The 16,380-nt window shown below is 38.4% G+C and overlaps 1 protein-coding gene across 7 annotated transcripts in view; it reads right to left on the minus strand.

The window, feature by feature from the left end:
* DMXL1 (Dmx like 1) overlaps nt 1-16,380 on the minus strand; it is a 70,799-nt gene that overhangs the window by 7,094 nt on the left and 47,325 nt on the right. For 4 of the 7 annotated variants that reach the window (XM_060280148.2, XM_035099580.3, XM_060280146.2 and 1 more), the window contains 10 exons: nt 15,494-15,742; nt 11,354-11,529; nt 10,385-10,518; nt 9,794-9,879; nt 7,975-8,176; nt 6,906-7,023; nt 6,356-6,418; nt 5,649-5,735; nt 4,798-4,919; nt 3,261-3,402 (listed from right to left, as the gene is read on the minus strand). In XM_060280148.2, the coding sequence (XP_060136131.1) occupies nt 3,261-3,402; nt 4,798-4,919; nt 5,649-5,735; nt 6,356-6,418; nt 6,906-7,023; nt 7,975-8,176; nt 9,794-9,879; nt 10,385-10,518; nt 11,354-11,529; nt 15,494-15,742 (1,379 nt within the window). Of the gene's footprint in view, nt 1-3,260; nt 3,403-4,797; nt 4,920-5,648; nt 5,736-6,355; nt 6,419-6,905; nt 7,024-7,974; nt 8,177-9,793; nt 9,880-10,384; nt 10,519-11,353; nt 11,530-14,928; nt 15,043-15,493; nt 15,743-16,380 lie in introns of all 7 variants that reach the window. The other 3 variants (XM_035099581.3, XM_060280147.2, XM_035099584.3) reach the window with 2 other exon arrangements.

Here is a 16,380-nt window from a genome sequence, read left to right on the forward strand (position 1 = left end):
TTTAGTTGTGAATTATTTGCATTACCGTAACTGGAAAATTATGTATCTAAGTAGCCTTCGGTTAAAGAGCATGTATTACAGTAGGTAGTAAGGTATTGACTGTGGCACATTCATAAAGCCTAATTTTTAAGGAGTCTCCTAAATGGTACTCCTGCAGCTTCTCCTTTCACAATTAATTTGTCTCCCCTACCCCCATTACTTGTACATATGCATCTTCCTCCAATTCTTATCCCCGTCTTCTCCAAGTTTATTTTTTAGCATTAAACCTTTATCTCTTTATTTTCCATCAGTACCCACTTTGGCTCTTTGCCCCTCAGAAGAGGGAGGGGAAGCATTCTGATTTGGCAAGTGATTAGCAGGAAGAGTAGGAGAACTGGAGTGTGGGAGTGGGATTTGGAAGGGCCAGAAGATGCAGCGGCAGGAAGCCCCAAATGTTTCCTTCTCTCTCAGTTCATCCATTCCTCCCTTCTCCTCTTCTCATATTTGGCTGGGCACTCTGCCCTCCCCCCCCCTTTCTGTATTTTGCTCCTTTCCAATTTTGCATGGTACATCTCAGTCTCCAACCACCTCTTGCTTCTGTGTGTGCTTATGCACTCACGGTGCATGTGAGCAGCTACTGGGAATGGTGTCAGTCCCATGAAAAGGCTATGATGGGTGTGGGGTGTGGCTGAAGCCCACAGGTGGTCCCTTGCCCACAGTTTCAGGGGGGGGGAATGGAGCAAAAACAGAGTTTAAAATATGTCAAAAAGGCAGACACATTAAGGAAAGTGTTTCATCCGCCAATGTCATTTGAACTAGGCATTCTTCCATACCTAGCAATGCCCATTTCTAGATAAAAGATTAGGTAAAACAAAACATGTACACATCCAGCTTTGTTCAATACCACACACTTGCTTTGGTCTTCCTTGTATAACAGCTGAAGGGAATACTCAAAATTCATTCTACGTGGATGTGTAAGTTGCCCCAACACTTTAGCATGGACAAGATGCCCATGTTCTCCCTTTGGATGTTACATAAAGACCATAAATTTGAAGTGATAATTCAACCTTGCAGCAAAATAAGGTATATGGTAATCACAATGCATAGGATCACAGCCTTGCTACTGTCTGAGCAATTACTATCTTCCTACAGTATTACTGGGCTCAGATACACACACTTTAGAGATTATTTGAGATGTTAGCGTAATCCATGTTACTTTTGCTTTATTTTCTCTACTTTTTGCAAAGGCCAAAATGACCGAGCATGGATACAAAAATAAAAAACGAGGATACAGGTGAAACTCGGAAAATTAGAATATCGTCGTAAAGTGCATTTATTTCAGTAATGCAACTTATTATTTTTTCTTTTAATTTTTACAAATGCTTTCTTTTGGAAATTCCACAGTAATAAAACAAATAGTTACAATAATACAAAAATAAACAAAAATAAACATCGCTATTACATTTCATTAATTACATTCCATTTATAATTGACCCGCCTAACAACAAATAATTACAATTACAACAAATAAAGGCTTGACATACCTTGCTTTGCATGTCATGCATCTATCTCATATATTGGTTTCCCCTTTTAAGTTGCATTACTGAAAAGCAGTTGTTTTAAGTAATTAGTTCCAATATTTTATAAACTGAAGCTAATTCCTGCTAATTGTATCAAATTTTATTTATTTTGCTTTGTGCTTGGCAACTTTAACTCACATAACTGCAAATAAACCTGCCATTTCTCCTCCATCAGGAAATAAAGGGCATGAATGAGTTTTGTAAAATATATCGAGTGCACAATGTCTTCTGGGCCAATATACACATAACGGTTCATGCATGTTTCTTTAAAAGAATCATCAACTAAAGAGCGTAATAAAGAGGTTAACATACAAAAGCAAGTGAGCTTTCCTAATGTAATAGCAATGTAGCAAGCAGCATGTACAGCCTCTGATTCCTACTAGCAGAGCTGATGTGAGAACTCAGAACTGGTGAAGATTTAAAACGTTGGAGAGTAAAAGCAGAGAGTGTTCTCTTCTGAGGAAAGTGTCAGAACAGTTGGACCAGAACTAAAACTTCAGAATCGCTTTAGAGACAGCATGAAAAGGTAAGAAGCTAAGGAAGAAGAGCTCCTAAGAGGTTGGAGAATCTAAGGGGATGTTGATGGAGTCAAAAGTGGACTGAGTTACATTGGACCAAGTGAAACACAGATGGAGAAAGAATCCTGAAGAAAATGCAAACAGAAAACACACAACTGAGGACTCTAAGTGACTCTCATTTTCAGCACTCCCACCCCATAGTAAAGCCACAGAAATACTTGCCCCTATTGTAAAGAGTTCTTGTAAGGGTTACAGTTAGATGAAGCATGTAAAGCACTTTGAAGGCTCTAAAAGGTACTATTTCAATGCTGTTACGTAATGAATATTCTGCTTAAAGGAAACTGGGCTAGGCAGTAAATAAAACTAGCTGGGAGTAACAGTGGCTGTAGTAACAAAAGGGACAATTTTACAAGACACAGCTTTTTAATCATTGTACCGCCATGATGGGAATTTACAGCTAGTAAATTCTCCCAAGTACAAAGGTCATATCAAGAGCCAGACATGAAGATCAGTGAAACTCAAACAACAACAAAAAAGGAGAGCTCAATCATGTGTAAAATTAGAAATAAATGGCCAAGGAAGGAAGGCAAGGAAGTAAACCCTAGGCTGAACTTGGATCTCTCTCAATGTTTATCCTTTGCACAGCATATGAAACTTCTGAATAAAGGGCATCAACAGCAGGCTCTGCCTTTGCCTCCCTTCTCCATCTCTGCCCTTTGAAAGGAATCAATGGCAAAAGAGGCAAGCTGAGGAAACTTAGTATTAGCATGGAACCCTTTTGGAATGTTCAAAATGCTTCATGAATTTGTGTCACATTTTCAACCACCATATATGGACAGATTAGTTTTATAATTTCTATGCTACAATTAGGGATTGAGAATTCAACCAGCAACTTCTTAACTGATATATCACGTTCTTAGACAATGCACTATTACTAAACTTTGCTTTTGTTTCCAACAGCATTTGGATTGTCTGCACTGAAGAAAACTGTTAAATGTATGGATTCACACATTAACAGAAGTGCTGAGAGTTTCTTAAGTAATTATTAATGTTTTAATCTTTAATAGCATTAGAAGTGTATATATTCAGAATATGATTTATAACACCTAATAAAACTTAAATATTCAATATTAAGTGTGCAACAGTGTGTAATTCAAGGATTATTCTATTGCAGGTGACTCACCACAGCAGCACCTCTGCCAGTCTGGGTACTACCAAGCCAAGGCATGTTGATCGGAGTGCCAGGATTGCTGTGAGTATAAGGAGTAGTTCCCTGAATGTTTCCCAAGTCATCACGAGCGTGGATAACCAAGAAATCATCAGCTCTATAAAGGAAAATGCTTTAATGAGAATTTTATGTTGCAAGAAATGGCAGTTGTTCAGCCAATCTGAATCTACAAATTAGAAGGCAACATCTCTGATTTAGGCTACCGTAAAATGGCAAGAAGGGTCTGTTCCCCATTCAATATTTCCCAGCTTCTGACTTCTGAGCTATGCTCCTCTGCAAACCACTGTTTCAAATCTATACTGTCCTGCTCCTGGAAAGATTCAGGAGCAGGAGCAGGGGGAGGGGGTGGCTTCCACCATTCCTCCTCAGTGCAGTCCTCCTCAGCATGGTCCCTGACAGTCTGCTGGGTCTGGCCAATGGTCCATCTAGTCCACCATCCTGTTAACATAATGCTGCCCAGATGCCTGCTTTTACTTGGCTCTTTGAATTCAGAACTAAGGTGACCATATAACCACTTCAGTGTCTGGCCAGTCTTTTCAGACATCAGGACAGCTAGGCCAACAGCTGCCAAGGGGGAAGAAAGGATTGCTTTTGTCAACACAGGTGGACTGTAAAACCACAGCAAATAAGGGTAACAGAAAGGCGGTGCTAACATTGGGGGAAAGGTGGTCTGGGAACTGAAGCAAACAGATAGGAGGAAAGCCCAAGGCTGAGGAGATAAAGAAAATCAGGAAGGAAATCCCATAATACTCTTAGATAAATGTTTTAATATTTTTTAAAAAACTAGTTGGATTAAGAAATTACCAGTGTATCATTATCATGTATTATTAAAGGTAAAGGGATCCCTGACCATTAGGTCCAGTCGTGACCGACTCTAAGGTTGCGGCACTCATCTCGCGTTATTGGCCGAGGGAGCCGGCGTACAGCTTCCAGGTCATGTGGCCAGCATGACAAAGCCGCTTCTGGCGAACCAGAGCAGCACATGGAAACACTGTTTACCTTCCCGCTGTAGCCAGGACAGGCTCTAGGTGCAGTCCCGGTGGCGCGGGGCGCCAGGCCGGCAGGGGGGGTGCTGTGCGACGAAGCCGTGCTGTGTGATGTGAGGGCGGGGGCGCCGGAGCGATCTCGCGCCTCAGCGCCAGGGCGCCCGACCTGCTAGAGACCGACCTGGCTGTAGTGGTACCTATTTATCTACTTGCACTTTGATGTGCTTTCAAACTGCTAGGAACTGGGACCGAGCAATGGGAGCTCACCCCGTCGTGGGGATTTGAACCGCCGACCTTCTGATCGGCAAGCCCTAGGCTCTGTGGTTTAACCCACAGCACCACCCACGTCCCATCATGTATTATTATCATGTATTATCATGTATTATTATTATTATTATTAATAATAATAATTTCATTTCTATACCGCTTTATATTTTTAAGAAAAAAATAAATTCATGAACAGAAGCCAATGTTAGGAGACATAGCCAAGAAATGAAAAAATATACCCTTTAGCTTCCACTTCTACATCATCATCAACCCAAGTGTAGATCTGTGTAGCAAGAATTCCAGAAACATCTAGTTCTTGAACATCATGACTTGAAGCTATTGCAATACAATTCCTGTTGGCCTGCAATATACAAGTGTAAGGGGAAAATAATAAGCTCAGGACACCACTGGTTAACAATACCTTTAATTCCACTATTGCTTGTTCACTAGTGAATACAAAAGGCCCATGGAAGCATGAAGTTATGAGTGTGACAGGGTGTTTAAATGAATCCACATTGGCAGAGTTCCACATAGCTTCATATCATTTGGGTCCCCAACCACACCAATTAGCTACTCTTCTTTGGGTGGAAAGTGCAGAAGGTTAAAAATATAATATCCATGCTGCAGTCAGGTGCATCTGGTCCAGCAAGCTTGTTTCCAAAATTGACCAGCCAGATGCCCCAGGAAAACCATTATCAGGGTATGATTGAAATAAATAGCTATCTCCTGTCTGCTATCAGTTTCTCAGTCAGTATTATTGCATTTCAAAGGCTCAACTGCATGAAAAGCTGCCCATGTATATGACTTTTCATTTATGTTGTACCCACACATTGCAACCATCTGTTTATGTTGGTAGTAGACCAAAGTTTCTAGAACAGCAGAATTACTGCAACAGAGATCACTGTGCCTTTTGTGCATGCAGAACACAATGTAATATTTACTGTAGGAGAAATAAAAATGGTGTTATTACCTCTAGCTAAGGTCTGACTATTTTATTTAAATATTACAATAGCTCTTCCGTCTTGTGAGCCTGCACTACAACATTCCAAAATGTGCTTTTTTTTGAAGCACATTCCATTTGTGCGCATACCTTGTTGACAGCAAAAGCAGTGATAATGTCAGACTCTTTATGGATAATTCTAGCTTTACTTCCAGGATATCCCATATCAGTCTCTATCTGTATATAAAAGGGAAACAAAGAGAGAGGGGATCACACACATACCTTTTTTAATCAGAAAGATTTCTATCTTTCAAGCTCATGCTGAAATATAAAAGCTAAATATTAATCAGGAAGAGATCTGTGCTACTTGAAAGCGTGTTACTTTCATTAGTTCTAGATAGTCCAGTAAAAAAGGGTAAATTGCTATAAAAAATTAAATACATTTTAAAAAGTGTAACAACTTTGCATCCTATCTACCTCATAATCATTTATTGTCACATCACTGTGATATTTAATGCATAAATGGCCAGAAAACTGGAGAAAGAAAAGCAATTTCACATTAAGATGAACCATGTCTACCTATGAAATATTTAAAATTGACTCTGTATTTACCATTTAATAGCCTAGAACCAGTCACTAATAATGTGAAATTTGTCGAGAGCAGCAATAACCATATGAACAAAGGAATCACATACAAAGGAGACCAGAAAATTGCTGGTATTAGTCCACTCTGTATCTTCCTAATCAATACCAATGAACCACATGTGTTACACAGTTAAAACACACACACACACACAAACATTTTGAATGTAGGCTATAGTTTTCTCATCTCACCATTTATTTTATTTCACATATACCTTATTGATTCCAGGCTCTTCCACTGAAGTACTTTTGATATGTTCATTTTGCTCTTCTAATGACTACACCAGAAAAGAATAAATCACATGACAAAAGACAAGATGAGACTAACATGCAGCTATGAGGCAAGGTTAACAATTACATAGTAATTTTATGAAGATGCAACATTTAACTTAGTGGAACAAAATTGTGGAACGCTGCAATAAACTTCTTTGAAGTACATTCTCAGAAGTACATCAGAAAGAGTTCTATACCTTAGACACTATGGTGAAGACTTAACTCTCAGTTCACAAAGGGAAATTGGACAAACTATAATAAATGTATTTATACCAAACAAATAATACTCTCATTATATTGTTCTCCAGCCAGTGAACTTTACTGCTTACACATTAAGCATATGCAACCTTTGCATTTGAGGAATGTGGTGCCTTGGAAACTAGAACAAGCTTGGATGGGGGTGGAGGTGAGTTCAAAAATTTGAGTAACACTGGCTTAAGAAAAGCCAAGTTAAAGGTATTAAATTTCTGTATAAAAACGTACAATACAAACCTCATTCGAGCTCCTTTTCTTTGAAAATATGTTTCTGATGAAGGTTTCCTGGACCATTTCTTGTTTAACGAGGTATTGCCAAAGTCTCTTCACAGATAGTGCATTATTACTTTTAGACCTAAAAATGAAGAGAAACATGTTTTTAAGCATGCTGCAGTTTCTGTAATCCCAGTTTAATCCCACTACCCTTGTAAATCTGGCAGAGGAGAATCCAGATTTGCTCATTGCTCAAATCAATGCCAGGCAGGACGCAGGTGACCGTCAAAGAGAGTCATTTTTTGCCAGCATGGAATCAATAATCATGTTAACCTATTCATATGGAGCCAGAGAACTAATCCCTCAGGTTTGCTTTGTTTCAAGGAAGCTAGGTTTGAAATTAAGATGACCCAGTCTGAGCAAGGAGTGCAGATATCATCTGGAAAAGCAGCAGAGTGTCTTAGCAAATTCTGATGAAGCACAACCAAGGTAACAGAAAGAAGAAGAAAACGATAAGTAATAGTGTAAAAGATAAAATAAAAGAGAAGAAACTGGATAAATAAAAATAAGGTGGGTAAAGAAGCTCTCTTTTTTCCATAAAAGTCCTCATGTTTCCTTGCACATTAAGGTGAGACTTCCTCCCGAAAACAGCAAGAGGTATTTCATTTGATTTACTTACTTGTTTGTATTTGTAGTGTAGTTGTAGTTCGGTTTTGGAGGACTGACAGAAAGGCACAACAATATATAACTTAAAGCAGCGGAGGGGGTCAGAGTAAAAGTCAGCTACAGTTCACCCCAACTCCATGTTTATCTGCATGATTCATGTTTGCAAACTTGTGGTTTCTTTGCCTTTCCACTTTTAAATATACAGTTCAAAGTGTACATTAAAATACAATCTACACGTGCGCACACACACAAAATTAGTGAATTGTCCTTAAGTACTATCTGCAGTGGAAACTTGCTTTGAGGTAACACATCCATGCTATGCTATACAACGCTAATTAGAATGTATTGCCGATATGAAAACATGAATGACAACTGGTTTACAGAGCATGAAAAGTACAAAAACGACAGAGCCACTGTGCACACTTACTTAAAGGGGGTGTTTGTTGGCTCTAGCAAGGCTTTGTGGCGAAGTAGTGCAGGGCCCGAAGAGGATGCATCTTGAGAAGTATGAACAGAAATGAAGTTTTCTGGTGGGCCGCCATGCATCTCAAGTCGCCTAAGAAGAACTTGCTCCCAGCGTTGAAGTATCTTTAGCACTGCATGACACAGTGGGGAACTAACTGGAAGCTCTAAAACAAGAACAAGTTTCCCCTTAGCTGCAATATATTAAGGAAATTTACACTCTATTTTCTGCTACGGTACTGTTGTCACATCAATAGCAGATTTTACTCTATAGATGGAGCCTGCACATTTCCCTGTCAAGATGCACACAAGCAAGAGAACCAGAAAGTAAAAACAAAATCAAACGGACACATAAATTTACATGCTGAATTTGGACATGGGCATTTATATGTGCTAATGAACTGTATGAGTAAAGCTGGAGATGGCAAACTGGTTATGAAATGAGGAATAACAGTTCTTTAGCCCAACCCTAAAATCCTTTATATATGTTGTTCATGTATGTATAAATATTTTTAGTTACATTTGATCCTGGCTTTCCTCAAAAGAACTTAAGATGACATACTGTACACAGCTTTTTTTCATCTCTGTGAAATAGTGACTAGCCCAAGGTAAGCTAATAAACTTAATGAATAAATGTGCATTTGTATCTTCCCAATCCTAGTCTGCATAGCTGTCAAATTTTCCCTTTTCTCGCGAGGAAGCCTATTCAGCATAAGGGAATTTCCCTTAAAAAAATGAGAACTTGACAGCTATGCTAGTCTGACACTCTCAACTCGTACACCACACCGACACCGTGGTATGAAATGGAGCTTAGTTCCTCAAAATTATCCTTAATATGACTGCATCTGTTAATTATTTTCAAGGTTTAACACAAAACAGACCCTTTTCACAATTACACAGATTCTAGCTTGTTAGCTGGCTATATGTGCTTTTTTTTATAAAGGCATTATAAAAATATTACTGCTAGAATATGACTTGGTATGTAGCTTAAATATATGCTCGTTCAACAGAAGCTCCGGTTAAGCCACACTTAATATTTTAGCTGGCTGTTTTAGTGGAGGATGTAAAAAACAAAACAAAACAAAAGCCTCTCTGTTTAAGAAGCTCTGTAAAGGGAGGCACCTCTTCTCAGCTTTAGCAACTGTGGCTCATGATGATATTATTGCAAAACTTTTACCCTTAAAACTCCTCTCTCTCTCAGTCCCTTTTGATTATTCACTCACAAAGTTCAAGAGGGATCATTACTTCAGCATCTGGACATTACATTAGCTTCTCATCCATATATATCAAGAAGGAAAAAGAGAAGGCTAATTTTCTCAGTCCTTAAAACAACCCCATCCCACAATGTCTTCAGGAAAACGAGTTTGCCTTTTACACCAACTAAAATTCAACTAGGCTTGTAACTGCAAGCAAGGACTAAAAACATTTGCAGTATTAGGATAACTGATAGAATCAGATATGTATAGATGGAAAATAAGATATGGACATGCATGAATGAAAAATAAATATAATGGAACCATGGAGAGGCTAGAGGGAAGTCAAGGGATTGGAGAAATCCCACATTGTGATATTGTATTGATGTTTATTTTATATTGTTTGTTATGAATATAACCAATAATATTTTTTTTTAAAGTAACTGCAAGCAAGGATGTACAGGGTTTTTTTTTTTCCAAAATCAAGAGTTGTATAAATTTTATGAAATAATAAAAATAAGCACCAGTAAATTAAGGAATATGAGGGAATTCTATATAAACAAATCCAAAAACCCACTAAGACAGACTTACCTGAAAGATCATGCCCAGCCATAGGGTAGAAAGTCTTCAAGTTCTGGAGGACAAGCTGAACCATAGCCAACCGCATCAGAGACCAACTAAACAGAATACACAAACAAGTATAGACGAGCTGTGAAAAGATAATACTGGTTTCCCTTTCCTTTTTATTATTAACTAAGGGGTATTCCTCTGCTTGCCCCATACACCGACTCCCTTCTCCCTGCCTCAGTTGTATTCCCCGGGGTTTCCCTCTCCAGGACCCCAAAATTTACCCCACCTGCTTCCATATTCCTCTCCAAGACTAGAATGTGCTCTTCCTTCCTCAGCTTCCAAACCCGCAAAGGGTTGCAATATCACTCCACGTCCCCCCTCTCTCCCACCCACAATGTAATCTCCCCCACCTTCAGTTTTCCCTTCTTTCCCCTTGTCTCTCACTTGCCACAAAATCTGGAAGTTCCAGTTTGTGCACAGAAGCACTTTGGGAGTGTGTAGGAGAGAACTTTAGATGGAAAGGTGGCCTCTTCCCTAGATGCCTCCCATTTCATAGATGAAAACAAATGTAGAAACAGTAAAGGAAAACAAATGAATCATATAATTTCATACCTATATGAATTTGAATTCGAATGTTCCTGACTCTTTAAGTCTGGTGAGAATTCATCATCACCTTCTTCATCGCTGCTTTCTTGACTCTCCTCTGAGTCATATTCAATTCTAGTTTGCGATGATGGAAGAAATGGCTAAAAGGTAAATGGAGATTGGAAGAGCAACAAAGTCTCAATTGAGGTAAACACAAAACAAAATACACTTGCTTCAAATACTTAGGGAGATCTGCTTATTATCATTTCAATTTCAGATTACTTTTAGTATGACTTGGCTTGGAAAGGGTAAAACCAATAAAGAAGAACTTATTGTTTTTATTTCTTTTAACCTTAGAAATACAGGCAGGAAAAATGCCAGGTTCCCTCTTTCCTTTATACTTAATTCACATATTCTGCACACCTTTCCTTTTATTTCTTGGCACTATTTCCTTTTAGGGTTGCCTCCTATGGTCAGTCCTTAAGCTACTTTACTAATTACCTGGCTTTTTACAAATAAGATCAGCCCACAGCTATTCTGATGTCCTCGCTTTTCCACCTGCTTAGCCAATAATTTAAGGTTAAGAGATTGCTTTTCAAGCAGGGTTTTTGGAATAATTCAAGTAACATGTCATATTAAAACACAATTTTAAACCAGAGGTGGAGAGCCTCCTGCTCGCAGAACAAATTTGGCCTGCTGGCCCTGACCATTTGGCCCGCAAGACTGTTTTGGGGAAGCCATGTCCATCTGCCCAACATCCGATATCATACATTTAATCAGGTGTGGGGTGGGTAAGGGCTTGAAAGATGCATTCAGTGGTGCCAATGAAGGTATCTGCTTGAAGAAGGAAGAGTTGATTGTGCTTCTTCTTGAAACTGGATTCTGCTTTTTGCAAAGAAAAACTACCTCACCAGTAAGGCCAGTATGTGACAGAATGAGAATCACTTTTGCTTATGGAAAAGATTCCAAAAGTGAATAAAAATTAAAATAAGATACCTTTGCTATGAAGTAGTCCCAAATACTAAGTTCAGGAGGGATAAATTTCTCTTTGTAATTTTGGGCATCTTGTTCTATCGAGGGTAAAGTAGTCTGTGAACTCTCTTTTAGCGAGGATTTTGATGACATTCTTAAAAACTTCTGTTGCTTCTCACCATCATCTAGAGGAGAAGAGGCTGCAGAGAGAAAAAGATGCATCTTTTTTTTGTAAAGTTTGGAAACCACTTACCAGATGTCTATCATCAAACTATTTAAGAATAAATGTTAAAAATCAATGTCTTAATTGCAACACCAACCACCAAGCACAAGCCTAGATTTAAAATCTCTGGCTTCCAAACCTAGCTCCCTTAATCCTTTGTCTATCCTCTACCTTAACCCTACACCTCCAAAGAGGTGCAATTATACTGCGAAAATTCTTAGCAAAAATTTAACTTTCATTTCTGCATACCCGAGAAATCAAATTTCCAACTATCATATTACAATGCAGACTGTCAATTTATATCCCCACAGAAGAGCAGCATGTGGTGCTGCTCTTTGCTAATAGTAAATAAAATCCTCACTGGCATGCAGGTTTTAAGAGTACATAATCTATAAATGGAAGTGCACGATAACACAGAAATAATTCAGATTGATTTTTCCAGTATATAACGTCGCAAAACATGCTCATAAAATTCTCCTTAAAAATGCAACTCACTTACCTTAAAGATAAAAACATATCTGTTATAATACAAAGTACTTTAAAGTTTTCTTAAACTTTGGTTTTTAGCTAGCACATCAAACATGCACATGCATTGCTTAATATGGTGCGTTAGTTTTTGAGCTCAACAAAAATAACAAAGCTTTCTTATGTTTGAAATGAAGGCATAGGGAAATAAGCTTACAGAAAGTGTTACATGATACAGAACTTGAGAAATAATGGATCTTTTGAATTCTTGCTTCCATTTACCCACATCTAAACAGTAACCACTATGCTTAACTGCTTTCTTGATTTAAATTTTACTGTTTATGCCTGCAGCACTAGTAGGCTATTTGTTATGGAACTACAGACAAATGCCAAACTTATTACAGGAAATGAAGTCTCGCTGACCAAGTTCTTTACTCTACAAAATAACTAAGGAAATTTATCTAAAAATGGTTTAGGACTGGTATCTTAAATGGTTAGGAATATTCTTGTAGTACTTCTTCTTATACATGGCAGAGAAACAGAGAAAGAAGGTAATAAAACATGTACATAACAAGACTAACAAAAGAACATAAATAAGTGACAATATAAATAAGCGACAATTTAAATCTAAACATCACTGCATAATTTAGATTGTTTTATTGTAAAAAACCGACAAGTCTTATGTTAATAGTCTATTTAAACGTATAATATGAATTAGGCAAAAATTCCAAAATGCCCTTTTCTTATTAACCACCCCCAACTGTATCATGTTTTACACAAGCAGCAAGATTTGAGCATTCCTTAGCTTGCATTGGAAAACTGCAACCATCAGCACAGCCAGTTTGCATTCCATTTGCTATCTAAAGTCCCAGACTGCTTGAAATAACTTTAGGGAGGTTGCTCCCACAGAACTACTTTGTGTGTGTGCATACTGGGCTGGATCTTGGGGGTTTATTCCCCCACCCTGGGGTCTCTTGTCATCTTGGCCTCCTCCAATTAGGCCCCTCAGTGTAAAGCCATCCCAATTCACAAATACAAAAAAGTAACTTAAAGTTTTTAAAAGTTCCCCAGAGTGGCTGGGGAAACCCAGCCAGATGGGCAGGGAATAAATAATAAATTATTACTACTATTATTATTATTATTATTATTATTATTATTATACCTGTGACATTTTGGAAGACATGTGCACACAAACTTGCTTTATACCAAATCAGAGTACAGTGGTACCTTGGTTTAAGAACAGCTTAGTTTATGAACAACTTGGATTAAGCTACAGGTAGGTAGCTGTGTTAGTCTGACGTAGTCGAAGCAAAAAAAAAAAAAATTCCTCCCAGCAGCACCTTAGAGACCAATTAAGTTAGTTGGTCTCTAAGGTGCTGCTGGAAGGATTTTTTAAAACTTGGATTAAGAACGCTGAAAACCGGGAAGTAGGTGTTTTGGTTTGTGAACTTTGCCTTGGAAGCGGAACATGTTCCGCTTCCTGTTGAGTGTGTTCCTTTTGTAAACTGAGTCCCCTGCTGCTATGGGAAAGCAAGCCTTGGTTTAAGAATGCTTTGGTTTAAGAATGGACTTCCGGAACGGTTTAAGTTCGTAAAGCAAGGTACCACTGTAATTGGTCCATCTAGCTTACATGTGCTCCAACATTCAATGGCTTTCCAGTAATGGGCAGCCATTTCTGGATCTTCCTTCCTCTGAAGCTTCTGGCAGTGATTCCTGCCTTCACATACTAAAGGTAGCTCAAGTCCCACCTGAAATCATCTTACAAACATGGGAGGAACACAATTTTATCACTGAAAATTCCACTGTAATCCAGATTTAAGTACAGACACTGACCAAACGTATTTCCTCTTTTCTAAAGTGAGCTGCCCAATGAAAAGCAGTTAATCCTAAAATACGTACTTGGATGCAAGTTCTACTGAAGTCGGTTTTGCTTACTTCCAAGTACATTCACAGATGAAAAGAGCTATAGATTTTACCCTAAAGCCACAAAGGAATCCATTATCAGAATCCTTCAGAATCTAAGAGTTGACACCACTCGTATCTAATCTGCATACCACACAAGTTTACTGTAGGTTATAGATAATAGAATCATCGAGTTGGAAGGGACCACGAGGATCATCTCTACAGGAATCTTTCACCCAGTGTGGGGCTCACACCCATGACCCCGAGATGAAGTCTCATGCTCTACCAACTGAACCATGAGCTATTCCTCAGAATCATTTGTTTGATGTAATTGAAAATTATCTATAATGGATTATATGTTGACATTTGAATACAAAGCAGCATTTTGCTGTGGTCAAATAAGCAGGATATGTGGATGATGATGTTTAAATAAACTCCTCTCTGCCAAGGCAATTTTGTGTCGCCTATGCCAATCACAAACCAAATTATAAATCAGCCAAAATGAAATGTTAAGCAGGTCACATTACCAGAGGATCTGTAGACACCAAGGTTTACATTTATATTATTACCCTACAACAATCTTTGATGGAGACTGAATTTGATTTTGCTATGAACTAAAGGCGGCTTTTATATGCTAAATTAACAGTAAGAAATCCACAGCCATATGCATGGTCATGTGACACAAAACAAGCAGTCCTCATGAGCAAAAAAAAAATGTATTGGAAATATTTCTGGTAATTGCAAGCCATGTTCTTCCTTCAATAATGAAGTTATTTAAAACAGATTTAGAAGGGATTGTTCCAAATGTATAAAGGACCAATGTGGTGGTGTTTTTTGTTTTAATTTTCAACTCCAATTCATATAGTTAACATGATAGAAATAAAACACAATAAAAACCTGAGGTCATGACTTACAAACAGAAATTTTTCTTTGTATCTTTATTCCTACATGTGCAAGAGCACATATCAGCACTGGATTTAAAAGCCTAAGACTGAAGCTAGTATCTTGCCTGCAGGTTTGGTAGGACTATGAGTACTGATGGCTGTTAGAGATTTGGTAAACCCCACACATTCCATGGAGAATACTACTACCTGGTGTGGGCTAGGCATAGGGAAGTGCCTACCTGCCAAAAAGAGAAAACATAGGCTGCTCTTAGAGTAAAGGAATATGGCTACATCAAACAAAAATAAATTATTCACCAATCATTTAAATATCATGGCTATATTTTTAAACTGGCATTTAATAGGCTGCATAGAAAATCAGTTTTAGACTATCAAATACTGGAACACCTAGAACTGTTTGATTAATTTCACATGTAAGGTATGAAATTGCTATTTCAGTTACATTAGAAGTATTTACAGCACAAACCAATGTATGCTTACTGTAGAACCAAGCTCTGCTACTTCCATGTAAGAACTACACAGGATTAAAGCAGTTATTTATTTACTTAATTTAACTATGGCAGATATGAGGAAAGACAGTGCCAGACGGCCTAGCCAGTTTATGCAGCAGGAACAGGAAGGAACAGGGTTAACAAAAGTTTTATATGTAAAGAAAATAAAGAGCAAACTAACCCATCTTTGATGTTTGTTGAACCTGCCCTTTCTTTGGGATCTTTGCTCCTCCACCAAAGACAGCAAACCACATTTTGTCATTAAGAGGATGGGCCACAATTCTGAACAGCTCATTGCTGGAATGCGTGGCTAGACCATGGATGAAGAGGCTAAGGTAGACTGCTGTCAAAATTTCACACAGCAAAACTGTGATCCCAGATTGCGCTTCTTCTCCGGTATGATTTAATAACTGTATTAAAGCCATTATACCTAGAAAGAAAAAAAGCACTACCTAGTTTTTAAACACACACAGACATACACAAAATAAAACAATTTTCTCCAGAGAGACAATAGTAAACTTACTGTGAGCTATTTAGGGTGTTTATTCGTTATTTGTGCAGCAATGGCTGTAGCCCACCCAAACCAACTGAGTATAATGGTGTAAAAATGTAGTTTTTTCAACTGAAACTACAGTACATCAATGCATCCTTAGGAATAGGCCTGTTCCCCAGAATGCACTTAAAAGAATCAGAGTTTTGGGGTGTTCTTGGAAGCTCAGTTACCCTCAGTGGCTAGCAGTGACTTTTTACCAGCTGCCGCTGGTACATGAACTATGGCATTTTTGGATAGGGCTAGTCTGGCTATGGTAATTCATGCCATAGTACCGTCTCAAGGCTTGATTAATGCAATGCACCCTTGGGCCTGCTGTGGAAGCTCCAGTTAATGCAAAACGCTGCAGCTGGATTGTTGATGGGGACAGTTAATCACCAGCACATAACTCCGGCGATTGCTTGTACTGGCTATTCATATGCTACTGTGTCAAGTTCAAGATTCCTGTATTAATTTACAAGGCCCTTAACAACTTGGGCCCAGGTTACCTCAAAGACCACCTAATTCCTTATTTTCCT

Source organism: Zootoca vivipara, chromosome 10 (genome assembly GCF_965207765.1).
Source record: "Zootoca vivipara chromosome 10, rZooViv2.hap1.1, whole genome shotgun sequence".
NCBI classification, from domain to species: Eukaryota; Metazoa; Chordata; class Lepidosauria; order Squamata; family Lacertidae; genus Zootoca; species Zootoca vivipara.